This window comes from Leucoraja erinacea, chromosome 18 (genome assembly GCF_028641065.1).
Source record: "Leucoraja erinacea ecotype New England chromosome 18, Leri_hhj_1, whole genome shotgun sequence".
NCBI lineage: Eukaryota > Metazoa > Chordata > Chondrichthyes > Rajiformes > Rajidae > Leucoraja > Leucoraja erinaceus.
Genome location: NC_073394.1, coordinates 11,288,098 through 11,301,135, shown reverse-complemented (window position 1 = coordinate 11,301,135; position 13,038 = coordinate 11,288,098). Strand labels below are relative to the sequence as shown.

The 13,038-nt window shown below is 43.2% G+C and overlaps 1 protein-coding gene across 8 annotated transcripts in view; it reads right to left on the bottom strand.

Moving 5' to 3' along the window:
• Positions 1-11,207, bottom strand: part of LOC129705637 (golgin subfamily A member 6-like protein 6) — a 34,956-nt gene extending 23,749 nt beyond the window's left edge. For 4 of the 8 annotated variants that reach the window (XR_008724929.1, XR_008724934.1, XR_008724935.1 and 1 more), the window contains exons 1-4: positions 10,136-11,207; positions 9,511-9,583; positions 2,747-2,812; positions 1,288-1,434 (exon numbers count right to left, since the gene is read on the bottom strand). Coding sequence is in view for 1 of the 8 variants with exons in the window: in XM_055649289.1 (XP_055505264.1) it covers positions 1,288-1,434; positions 2,747-2,794 (195 nt within the window). In the remaining 7 variants the exon portion in view is untranslated. Of the gene's footprint in view, positions 1-1,287; positions 1,435-2,746; positions 2,813-6,135; positions 6,773-9,510; positions 9,814-10,135 lie in introns of those variants that run through there. The other 4 variants (XR_008724933.1, XR_008724932.1, XR_008724931.1 and 1 more) reach the window with 4 other exon arrangements.
• Between the last annotated feature and the right edge of the window lie 1,831 nt (positions 11,208-13,038).

Sequence of the window (13,038 nt, the reverse complement as noted above, 5' to 3'; positions counted from 1 at the left end):
GGAGCTCCCGACGTTGATCCCTAACAAAGCTACCTCCAGCTCCACGATTTTTGGCCACAATGCCAGCGGAGATGCAATACGGAAAAAGTCACACCTCCGTCGAGGGAAGAGATAAAAAAAGTTCCTCGTTTCCCCCCGTCCCCCCACACATAATACAAGACTAAAGATAGGCTAACACATACAAATAAAACAGACTAAAAACAAACAAAAGCAAAACTCACACGGTCAAGGGGAGAACGTACAGACAGCACCCGTAATTGGGGTGGGACCCGGGTCTCTGGCGCTGCAAGTCTGCAAGGTAGCAACTCTACCGCTGCGCCAGCGTGCCACCCAACACAGTGCCTCCTCACCCAACCTCTCAAAATTTGTCAGAAACTTGTATTCTTTAATAGTTTACTCGATACATGTGACAATTAACTAAACTAAATCCCATCTGCATCTTCTCCTGTACAATTTCATCTTTGCTATTATATACTAACAGGAAGCACTCCTCAACAATTTGAGCAATTTTCTGGCACCATTCCTTTGGCAAGGGAAGACTGAAAACATTTAGTGAGAACCTCAGCTGTTCCCACCCTTGCTTCTTTTAACTGGCTGGGAAACATTTCTGCCGGACCTGATGGACATTTCTGCCGAACCTGCCGAACCAGCCAACGTTGGTTTTCAGGGACCTTTATTGTTCAATTAACATTGGAATGTCGTAAACCATGTAACTAATTTGAAAATAGCAAATATGTGATAATGTATTAATGTGGTGCATTAACTCCTTGAAATTTTGGGGTAAAGACTGAAAAAGTCACCCTGGAAAACACATTTCTTTCTCTAAAATATGCCAAAATAAAATATTTCACATCCACCTGAGACACCAAACACAATTTAATTTAACATTTCATTTGAAAGTTGGCACTTCAGCTGCAGCATTCTCTCAGTATTGTACTGGAAGCATCAGGCATGACTTTCTGCTTAAATCATTTGAGTAGGACTTTTCAATAACATTTTGTAGTCTATTTTGAAGTACAACCTTCTAAACCAAGTGTGAAGGCATCCTTTCAATTTCCTTGAAAAGATCCGACACACGACGTGAAACGCTTTAACAATAGTCTTTGCTTTAGAAATTAAGAGGCATTGTTAATTGTTATTGTTAAAAAGAAAACTTGCAATATTTTGGACTGAATTTTCAGGCTTTCAAGTGAAATCCAACTGCAGAAATGCAAACACAAAGTGCACAGATCACTGTAACAGCTCACTCAGTGAGGGTAACAAATATTCAACTGGAATTGATGTTACCTTATGATGTTCATCCCTCACATGTAGCTGGGTCTCTTTATCCGGATATTGGTCCATGAGCTCGACTACCAGCTGTTCATACTGAGCCAGCTGCTCAGATAAACTAGCCACCAAATACCTACCTGTGGTAGACCTGCAGCTCATTGCCTGCAGAATAATTGGTCACTATTAATAACTGCATCATAGTGAATCAGACTTTAGAGAAAACAGTATTGAAATATTCAGTGACTTGAGAAGTGCATTAATGTGGAATGCATGGAAGCCAATGCATTTTTTTTTAAATTGCAACGCAACTGCTGCAAAATTCAGTCACTTTGGAGACTCTACGTAATTGGCCTCATGTATTTTAACATGCTCAAAGGCTTTCCCACAATTAATTCTCATATTGAGGGGGGAAAAAATTGGATAGACAGACACAATGTGTTGGATTAACTCAGCAGGTCAGGTGGTATCTCTGCAATAAAAGGATGGTTGATGTTTTGGGTCAGGACCCTTCTTCAAATTTGTCGTGGTCTTTTCTTGCTTCCAGATCCACCCCCTACAATCAGTCTAAAGAAGGGTCCCAACCTGAAACTTCACCCATCCTTTTTCACCCAAGCCACTGAGTTTAGTTTAGTTCAGATTAGTTTAGAGATACCCCACTTTGGCCCACCCAGTCCACACCAACCAGCAATCCCTGTGCATTAACACTATCCTACACACAAGGGACAATTTACAGTTATACCTAGCCAATTAACCTACAAACCAGTGCGTATTTGGTGTTTGTGAGGACACCTGAGATCCCGGAACAAATCCACGCAGGTCACGGGGAGAACTTGCAAACTCTGTACAGACAAGCACCTGTAGTCAGGATCGAACCCGGTTCCCTGGCACTGTAAGGCAGCAACTCTACCGTTGCACCTCCATTACTCTAGCAGTGTGTCCATTTTTGATATAAACCAGCATCTGCGTTTCTTTGTATCTGGGATGCAAGTCTGATTTGCTAGTAATACTGGGAAAAGGGGAAGTGTCCTGGAGAGCCACACACGCGAGGTGGGAGTGACCCTAGGAGCCGCGCGGGCCCAATCCACCCACCGAATAACCGCGCCGCCGACCGGAACGTGCACTGGTTGGCTAGACTCGCCCCACAGGCCTCCCAGGGGACCGAGGTGAAGTTGGGTGGCGAGGTCTGCCTGGGCTGAGGGAGCCTAAGCAGCGGCGGTGATGGAAGCCTCAGCAGCAACGGGAGCCTCAGCTGCAACGGGAGCCTCAGCGGCAACGGGAGCCTCAGCGGCAGTGGGGCTTCACGATCGACCCACAATCATCATTCAATGAGAGTGGGGGGGGGGGGGGGGTTAGGGGAAGACAATGGGGACCGGGCGTGAGGGGACTGCCGTGAAGAACAATGGGACTCCGGCGATAATACAAATACAATTTTTGTAAATGCAATGAAACAACAGGAAATTACAAAAATACTTACCTCCGCTGATGCAAGGGGCTTTTCATTTCCACAAATGCACCTCCACATGATTCTATTTTAATGTGGCTGCAAAATAACCAAAATAATAATTAAATAGAATTGGTACAGAGCAGACAAGCCGAGAAACATAGAAACATAGAAATTAGGTGCAGGAGTAGGCCATTCGGCCCTTCGCGCCTGCACCGCCATTCAATATGATCATGGCTGATCATCCAACTCAGTATCCTGTACCTACCTTCTCTCCATATCCCCTGATCCCCTTAGCCACAAGGGCCACATCTAACTCCCTCTTAATATTAGTTTAACCGGGCATCATCCATGGCACGGACATAGTGGGCCAAAGGGCCTGTTCCTGTGCTGTACTGTTCTATGGTCTATGCTCTTGAGTTTACGTTTAGTTTGTTGTCACGTGCACCGAGGTACAGTGTAAAGCTTTTGTTGCGTGCAGACCAGTCAGCAGAAGGACAATACACGTTTGCAATCGACCCATTTACAGCGCAAGATAAACCCAGCAAAGTCTGATCAAGGATAGTCCAAGGGTCATCAAAGAGGTAGATAATAGTTCAGTACTAATGATACGAATGATGTGATTTGCAGATGGCAGAGGGGTCCAATTGAAGAAAGTGACACCCAATGCAAAGCAGATCAGTGGCAGATAATAAAGAGACATTAAAGTGAATGGAGAGGAGGAATTTCTTTAATCAGAGGGTGGTGAATCTGTCTAATTCATTGCCACTGAAGGATGTGGAGGCCAAGTCAATGGATATTTTATGGCGGAGATTGATAGATTCTTGATTAGTGCGGGTGTCAGACGTTATGGGGGACAAGGCAACAAGTATGAAGGCAGCTGGGCTCTAAAATTAAGGTAGTTCCAATGTGTTAAATGATCATACATCTAAATTCCTTACAATCAATAAGCAGAGCAGGATTAAGGGCTCAAAGATGCCCCAATAATGCTCAATATTGGGGAGTTGCAATAATGGACAATGCAATGCAATACACAAAATATTTCTGCGACAGTGGATACGTGGAACTTGAACCTCAATTCTTTTGGAAGCAGGGTCAAATTTCACTGGACTTTTGGTCATTGAACATGTACATGGTTTCACTTTGATGAACGTAGCTTTCAATGAACACATAATCTCAACACATAGTTTTAGGGTAATATTTTCCTACCCAATGGAAAGCTTGCATATTACAAAACAAAATGGTTAAAATAGGAAATATCCTGAGCACACTAGATGCAGCAATGGAAATAAAACTGTGGCAACTGAATGGTGTAACATGTATGGATCACAAGACAAAGGAGCTGCCATTTAAAACAGAGGTGTGCAAGAACTTCCTCTCTCAGTGGATGATGAATCTCTGGATTTTTCTATCCTGGATGATTGTCGAGGTTAGATCACATGAGGTATTCAAACGCAAGGTAGATCAATCAAATCATGTTATCAATTAGGTCCACTTAATATAAATAACGTTAACAAAATCCACATTACATCCAATTCACACAAATAAAATAACCATTACAGCAGAACTACCTGTATCAAATCATACACAAATGTCCCAAATTACCTTAATTTCACAGATTACATCAACTCACAAAATGGTGCAAAAACAGCAAATTAAAAGTTAAAACACAGATTAAAGTTGCATCTAAATGTAATTAGTTTAACATCATATTCCATAACTGTGGCACAGTTGATCAGCTTATTTAGAACAACTGTTGCTAAAACTGGCTCTACTTGTGAAGAAAGTTTGCCATCCTGCACTGCACAAAAGTAGAACACAGCTTGATAGCCAATTGCAAACTTGAGCCTTACAGCACCTCCTATCAGCTGTTATATAATTCTGCAAGTATGGCCAAAGTTTTCCTTTGCCGATATTGGACTTATCTGTATTTCATCCCATTTCCATTTCCATGTGCAAGGACACAAACAAATTGCTTTTTCCATGAGCACTTTCCATTTTTCAGCATTCCAATAATTTTGAATTATTGTCACTGCTGGGATACAGGAAAACAAACCAGCTGATTTGGACATGGCAAAGTTCCCCCAATAACCAGATAAAATATTCTGGTGAAGTTGGTTTCTGTTTAAGTATTAGGCACCAAAAATCCCCGGTATTCATCAAATAGTACCATTGAACGTAAAACGACAGATTAGGCCTCTAGTTCATCCAGAATTGGCACCTCGGACAGTGTAGCACTTCCTTATCATTGGATTGGCAATTCTCGCAGATTATGTGTCTATAAACTGACTCAAAAGCAAATCCTGCTCTATTCTCAAAGTAACTAAAACTCAAAACAAAGAAAACAATGGAATTTGCACTCATAAAATGAGCAGCACAATGGCGCAGCCGGTAGAGCTACTACCTCACAGCACCAGAGACCTTGGTTCAATACGGACATTGGGTACAGTGGAGTTTGAGTGACTGTGTGGGTTTCCTCCAGGTGTTCCAGTTTCCTCCCACATCCCAAACACATGCAGATTTTTAGGTTACCGTAAATGGCCTCCATAAAATTGCCACTGATGTGTAGGGAGTGTTTGAAAAAGGGGAATAATATAGTGTAGCGACACCCGGTGGTGGCTCTGGGTAATCAAAACCCCGCGTGATTGACGGGAGGGAGGAGTCACTGAGCGCGAGTGTTCTATTGGCAGTGTTTTTGCTGTAACTGTCAGTAACTGTCAGTCTAACGCCCACACTTGTGGAAGCCACATTGTAAATTTGGTTCCACTCTCGTTGGCTCGTTGTTTTGTTAAAATAAAACCATTCAAGCCAACTTACCGTCTCTGTCTCGCCAAAATAGCCTGTTTTGGGACATAAGACAATAAAACATGCTTGACAATAAAACACTCTTGAACCAGTATGAATGTCGAGACCAACTGGCGCCTGAGCAAGGCGATCCTTTGCGTGCTGTTCTACATCTGCGTGCAGACTGTAAGAGGTCTGCTGACATCCATTACAATCATTCCACTCTAAAATCTTTATTTACCCTTCACCTGTACACTGTGGATGGTTTGATTGCAATCATGTATAGGCCTTCCTTTACCTGCAGCATGCAATTTCAAGCTTTTCATATGACAATGAACAACTAAACTAAAATCGGTGATCGATGGTCACCATAGAATCACTGGTCCGAAGCGTCTTATTCATGTTGTATCTCTAAACTATATTAAAATCGTTTCAAACCAAGAGCTTGTGAAATTCCTTAATTTCTTTGCTTATGTGATGGAAATCACTTGGAAAACATATGTAATTTTGTGCACACAAGTCTCCACTATTAAATGTCCTGAAACATTTGGCTTCCCACACTCATACAGATATACAGGAGTGAACATCTTATGTAAATCAGCACTACACAAGGTAAGTGGAAAAGAAAATTACAATACCTGTATCGATCCAAATGCCACAATATATTTAAAAAAAATTGACGGTCTTTCCCCAAGAGGACAATTTCCAGATTGAATTTAGCCTTCTGATGACACAAAGAAGGGTATTGTCTACTGCGAGGGGAAGATTACAAAGGCACGCAGTTTCTGCGGATAGTCACAACACTTCCCCTGAAAGATCTTTTACAGGAAAGGTCTCAGAATATAAAGATGTTAAGAATACCAAGTTGTTCAGGTTAAGTTTTTTTTCAACTGATAACTGAAATGTGATAAGTCGTGTTCTCTCCTCTCACTGTTACCACAGTCGACGCAGAAGTGTAAATGTCCCACACTCCCAGTTCAAAAAAAGCTACTGTCCCATCAGGTTCTTTAACTGACCTAATGCTACCACAGCAACGGAACATTACAGACCATCTCTTGGCAACAATGCATTGTTTAATTTTCTGAATTCCATTTTATAGACAATAGACAATGTCATATGACAATTACCTGAATGGTGCAGGAGCAGGTCATTTGGCCATTTGAGCCTGCACCACCATTCACTGTGATCATGGTTGATTATCCACAATCAGTATCCCCTTCCTGCCTTCTCCCCATAGGATAGAATATTGGTTATTGGAGGTGTTTCAGTTTGTTCCTGCATCCAAATAAATTATCACATCAAATTCCTTTAGTCCACTGGAAGTAGATCACCAAACTTCAGAGATTTCCTGCTTCTATCGCCATAATCTCCTTGTAAATCTATGACACAATGCTGGGTGGAAGTGTGAACTGTGAGGATACTATGGTCCCCTAATTTGAGGAAGGAAATTCTTGCTGCTGAGGGACTGCAGCATAGATTTACAAGGTTAATTCCCGGGATGGCGGGATTGTCATATGCTGAGAGAATGGAGTGGCTGGGATTGTATACTCTGTAGTTTAGGATGAGAGTGGATCTTATTGAAACATATAAGATTATTAAAGGTTTGGACACTCTAGAGGCAGGAAACATGTTCCCGATATTGGGGGAGTCCAGAACCAGTGGCCACAGTTTAAGAATAAGGAGTAAGCCATTTAGAACGGAGACAAGGAAACACTTTTTCTCAGAGAGTTGTGAGTCTGTGGAATTCTCTGCCTCAGAGGACGATGGAGATGGTTCTCTGAATTCTTTCAAGAGAGAGCTACATAGGGCTCTTAAAGTTAGCAGAGTCATGTGATATGGGGAGAAGGCAGGAACAGGGTACTGATTGGGGTTGAACAGCCTTGATCACATTGAATTGCAGTGCTGGCTCGAAGGGCCGAATGGCCTACTCCTGCACTTATTGTCTATTGTCTCAGCAGGATAGACAGCATTTCTGGAGGGAAGGAATTGGTTACGTTTCAGCTCGAGACCCTTCTTCACACATATCAAGAGTCAAGAGTGTTTTATTGTCATATGTCCCAGATAGGACAATGAAATTCTTACTTGCTGCAGCACAACAGAATATGTAAACATAATACATAACGGGAGAAGAAGAAAAAATTCAGTGTGTGTATGCACATGCACACATACTCAATAAATAGCGAATATAGTGCAATAATAGTAATAGTTTGTTGCAGTTCAGAGCTTATTTGTTGTTGTGTTTAATAGCCTGATGGCTGTAGGGAAGAAGATGTTCCTGAACTTGGACCTAGTTTTCAGGCTCCTGTACCTTCTTCCCGATGGCAATGGTGAAATGAGTGTGTGGCCAGGATGGGTCTTTGATGATGTTGGCTGCCTTTCTGTGGCAGTGACCTCGATAGATCCCTTCGATGGTGCGGAGGTCAGAGCCGGTGATGGCCTGGGCAGTGTTTACAACTTTTTGATTTCCTCTCCTGGCAATCACTGCCATGAAGGCCACGCCCCTTCTGGTGGAAGGGACTATAAAACCCGGAAGTGTGGGCGTGGCTCAGTCTATCTGCAAGATGGCGAGGGAGAGGTCACAACTCTCTGTCTGAGCTGGGAAACTACAGAACACTGTGAGTCTGCAATGTACTTGAATAAATGATTTGTTAGCCCTTAATGAAAATGAAATGAGTTGTTTGGCCTGTCCTGTGCTTGAAACGGCAATGGCAATGGAAATGAAGTGAAAATGCAATCGGCTATTTGGCTTGAGCCTGCCCTGTGTTGAAAGTGCAATGGCAAAGGAAGTGAAGTGAAAAAGCAATTAGCTAATTGGCTTGGGCCTGCCCTATGTTGAATGTGCAATGGCAATGGAAATGAAGTGAAAATGCAATCAGCTGTTTGGCTTGGGCCTGCCCTGTGCTTGAAACTGCAATGGCAATGGAAATGAAGTGAAAATGCCATCAGTTGTTTGTCTTCGCCTGCCCTGTGCTTGAAACTGCAATGGCAATGGAAGTGAAATGAAAATGCAATGAGCTATTCAGCCTGCCCTGAGCTTGAATCTGCAATGCAATTGGAAATGAAATGAAATTAGTTGTTTGCCCTGCCTGAAACCACTCATTTCGGCCCACAAGGCCCCTATTAGTCAAGAAACTAGTCCCTTTAGCCCCAAATGCCCTTATTAGCCCAAGAGAAGCATTTTGCAAAAAGGCCCGTGCCAGGCCAGGAAAAGTCCAGAAAAATTGCCTTTCACTGAGAATCTGCTCAGATTTTTTTTAAAGAGCTCATTCGGCCCATCAGGCATGTACTAGCCCAGGCTCATCAGTAAGTATTCTCCCTGCAAGTATTAAACCTCACCCCAGTATTTTTCTCCCTCCCTTCATTTGCTCCCCGTGAGATCCAGGCCAGGATATAGTTTCCTCCTTCATTGCTGTGATTAATATTACAGTTCTGATCTTGAGAATATCACATTTTTGAATTTTTAAGGCAGTCTGGGTGTTTATTACTATTTCCGTCACAACGGTTAATTTTGTAATTAGCTACTTAATTAGGTAATTAACTAATTATATACTTTAATTTCAGTCTATCAAAGTAAGATGCATCATATTTGTTTCAGAATGCTTCAATCTATAATAACTGAACATTTTATTCAGTTCTCTTAATTTTTATTAAAGTTATGGGCTTTTATGTCAATTGACTGTCCTTGATCGCAGCTTTTGTGTTAAATTAATGGAAAAGCAATAGGGAACAAGATGCTAATTTCTGAGTATGGAAATGACCATAACTTTTTTTAATACTGAAGATAAGAAAGTGAATTAGGTATCAAGTTTTTTTGTGCTTTATCTAATGAGATAAATTACAGGCTTGATTTTTAAAATCTCAAAACGTTGTAACATTCCTACTGACTGACCCTAATCCTAATCCTAACCCCAGCTCTACATTTGTTATTTATCATTTTTATTTAACAGTTCACATCATAACTTTATAAAGATAAATCAATTCTAAAACAAAATTATCAGCAAGGTTAGCATTACCTTTATTCCTTGGAAACCTTGCTATTGTTTTGATGTAATTCGGAGGCAGCCATGATCCCAGAGTGCTCGCTACCTAGCGACCATGAAACAAAGCGAGTGAATGGTCAATTGGCGTCTGATCTCAATGTCAAAGGTGCTTTGATTGGACAATTACTACTCGGAAAACTGGAGGTTTTTCTCATATTTTTTAAATGTGCAGGTTTTGTTCTTGACGAGTTTCAGGTATGATTTCTATAATATTTTTACACAATATGTTAAAAATTCAGGTAGTTATGTGATTTGGGTCACAAACTTTGGCCCATATTGACATGGAGGAGAACTGGTTGGCAGACAGAATGCAAAGAGTAGGAATTACCAGGTCCTTTACATAATGACACACACTGACTAAAACTCAGTGCTGGGACCCAAGTTATTTACAATATAAATGATTTAGACAAGATAATTAAATGTGACATCTCCAAGTTTGCGGATGACACAAAGCTGGGTGGCAGCATGAGCTGCGATGAGGATGCTATGAGGCTGCAGGGTGACTTGGATTGGTTGGGTGAGTGGGCAGATGCAGTATAATGTGGATAAATGTGAGGCCATCCTTTTTGATGGCAAGAACAAAATGGCAGATAATTACCTGTATAGTATCAGATTAGGAGAAAAGGGAGGTGCAACGAGACCTGGGTGTGCTTGTACACGGGGCCTCTGAGAGGAATTTTATCAGTGAGTACAAAGTTTCTTTCGGGCCCCGTCCCTTCTCCATTAGTCATCCTGTTTTTATCCACTGCCGGTTTACGCCATGAGCTGTAGCCTGAAAGGCAAAAAGGGGTATGAAAGATGAGAGGGGTGGAATGGAGCGCTCTGTTGATTTTCTGCATTTGAGGCCTCATGCTCCTATACTCCCTCCATGATGAATATAAATTAAATAAAATGATCAGAAAGAAGAAAGCACATTTGTTTTGAACATCTTTTTTTATGCTACAATACTGATAAGGAGGAAGAATTCACACAAAAAAAAACTGTATTTCAAAGCAGATCAGATCATGAAAAGACAAAATTATTTACCTTAATTAAAGAGCTTTTATGGCCTTTTTTGTGAAAAATTTCGATCACAGCACAAACATTTATTGTTCTGGCAATGATTGATTCAATACTTAGCCTGGCTAAATCCACAAGACATTTCTGAGACATTGTAGAAACATAGAAAATAGGTGCAGGAGTAGGCCATTCGGCCCTTCGAGGCTGATCATCCAACTCAGTATCCTGTACCTGCCTTCTCTCCATACCCCCTGATCCTTTTAGCCACAAGGGCCACATCTAACTCCCTCTTAAATATAGCCAATTAACTGGCCTCAACTACCTTCGGTGGCAGAGAATTCCACAGATTCACCACTCTCTGTGTAAAAAATGTTTTCCTTATCTCAGTCCTAAAAGATTTCCCCCTTATCCTTAAACTGTGACCCCTTGTTCTGGACTTCCCCAACATCGGGAACAATCTTCCTGCATCGAGCCTGTCCAACCCCTTAAGAATTTTGTAAGTTTCTATATGATCCCCCCTCAATCTTCTAAATGCTAGCAAGTACAAGCCGAGTCTATCCAGTCTTTCTTCATATGAAATCCTGACATCCCTGGAATCAGTCTAGTGAACCTTCCTTGGACTCCCTCTATGGTAAGAATGTCTTTCCTCAGATTAGGAGACCAAAACTGTACGCAATACTCCAGGTGTGGTCTCACCAAGACCCTGTACAACTACAGTAGAACCTCCCCTGTACTCCTATACTCAAATCCTTTTTGCTATGAATGCTAACATACCATCTTGCTTGGTAAACCTTAATTGTAGACCTTAAATAATTCTTAGTCAGCTTGAGGTTGCCTCAAATGACCTCATCTCACCACAGCTACTGTGACTGGAATTGTTAATACAAGGTAGTATTCTCTACAAAGCTGAAACTAACACAAACATTTGGAAACACTCACCATGGTTAAATCCCCACCACCACGATCCTCTACAAACGCCCTCCTGGTTCTCATCTCCAACCTATCGCCCCACCACGTGAAACTCTTCCTCCGCCTACTGACGCACCAAGTTTATACTCTGTTAACAAGCTCAACAGATCTAATGTTTTAACAGTGCATTTACAAAAATTCACCCTACCACTAACACACGCACACTCAGACACACACTCAGACACACATTCATTCACCCACTCACTCACACACACCCACTCACACTCACACACACTCCCTACTCATCTACACCCACTCCAGAACAAGGGGTCACAGTTTAAGGATAAGGGGGAAATCTGACTTTAGGACTTCTTCCGATATGCTTCCTGTAAAACTCACTCCCAAACCCATTCCACAGGCGTTCCACACCACATCTGAAATGTCCTTAACACGGGGGTTCCCCTCCTCCACCATAACAGGCTCGCACCACTCACATACCCCGCAACACTCCCCATCCCCTCACTCCACAACCACTAGTCCTCACCTTTCACCCCACCAGCCGTCACATACATCCTCCGTCACGCCCACCTCCAACGCGACCCCACCACACGCCACATCTTCCCATCTCCCCCCATATCCATCTTCCGCAAAGACCGCTCCCTCCATACCGCCCTTGTCAATTCTTCCCTTCCCTCTCCGTCCACCCCCTCCCCGGGCACTTTCCCTTGCAACCGCAAGAGATGCAACCCTTGTCCCTTTACCTCCCCCCTCCACTCCGTTCACGGACCCAAGCAATCGTTCCAGGTGCGACAGACACACCACAGACACACACACAGGTTGGGCGACACACACACACACACACACACACACACACACACACCAACACACACACACACACACACCACACACACACACACACACCCACACACACACACAAACGTTGCCACACACGCTCCACAGACACACACCCGGGCCACTGAAACTAGAACCTCCCTGTACTCCTCTCCCAGGCGAAGCCACCATCGCGTAAACCCACCTTGAGGTTGCTAAATGACCTCCCCTATCTAATCAGTAAAGCTAACACCGATGCTGTTCAAGCTCAACCGTTTTTCTCAACTCCACCCTCCCACACGGGCCTCGACTCACACCAGACACGACATTCACCCACCCACCGACCCTCCCTCGCCTCCCTACTCATCTACGGCCACCAGAACAAGGGCATAAGGGGGCCCAGAGGCACGTCACCCACTCACAAACACACCCATTCACCCCAGGCTCAGCACGAGGCCCACACACCTGCACACATGCAGACACACAAACACACACGGCCACTGTCTGAAGCCACCATCGCCCACCTTCCCCGCTCAGAAAGCCACCGATGTCCCCTAGTGCAGCTCCCCGGGCCTCGCTCCCCCTACAGGGAAGACTCAGGGCAGTAGTGATGAGCTCCAGGCTCAGCACGAGGTCCATAGTGCACAACCCTGCCCTCCTACATCCCCCCTACAGGGAAGACCCATCAGTAGTGATTCTTGGTCCTTGGTTTCTTGGTCCACCAAAATATTCCAAATCCGATTCAGATTCAACTTTAATTGT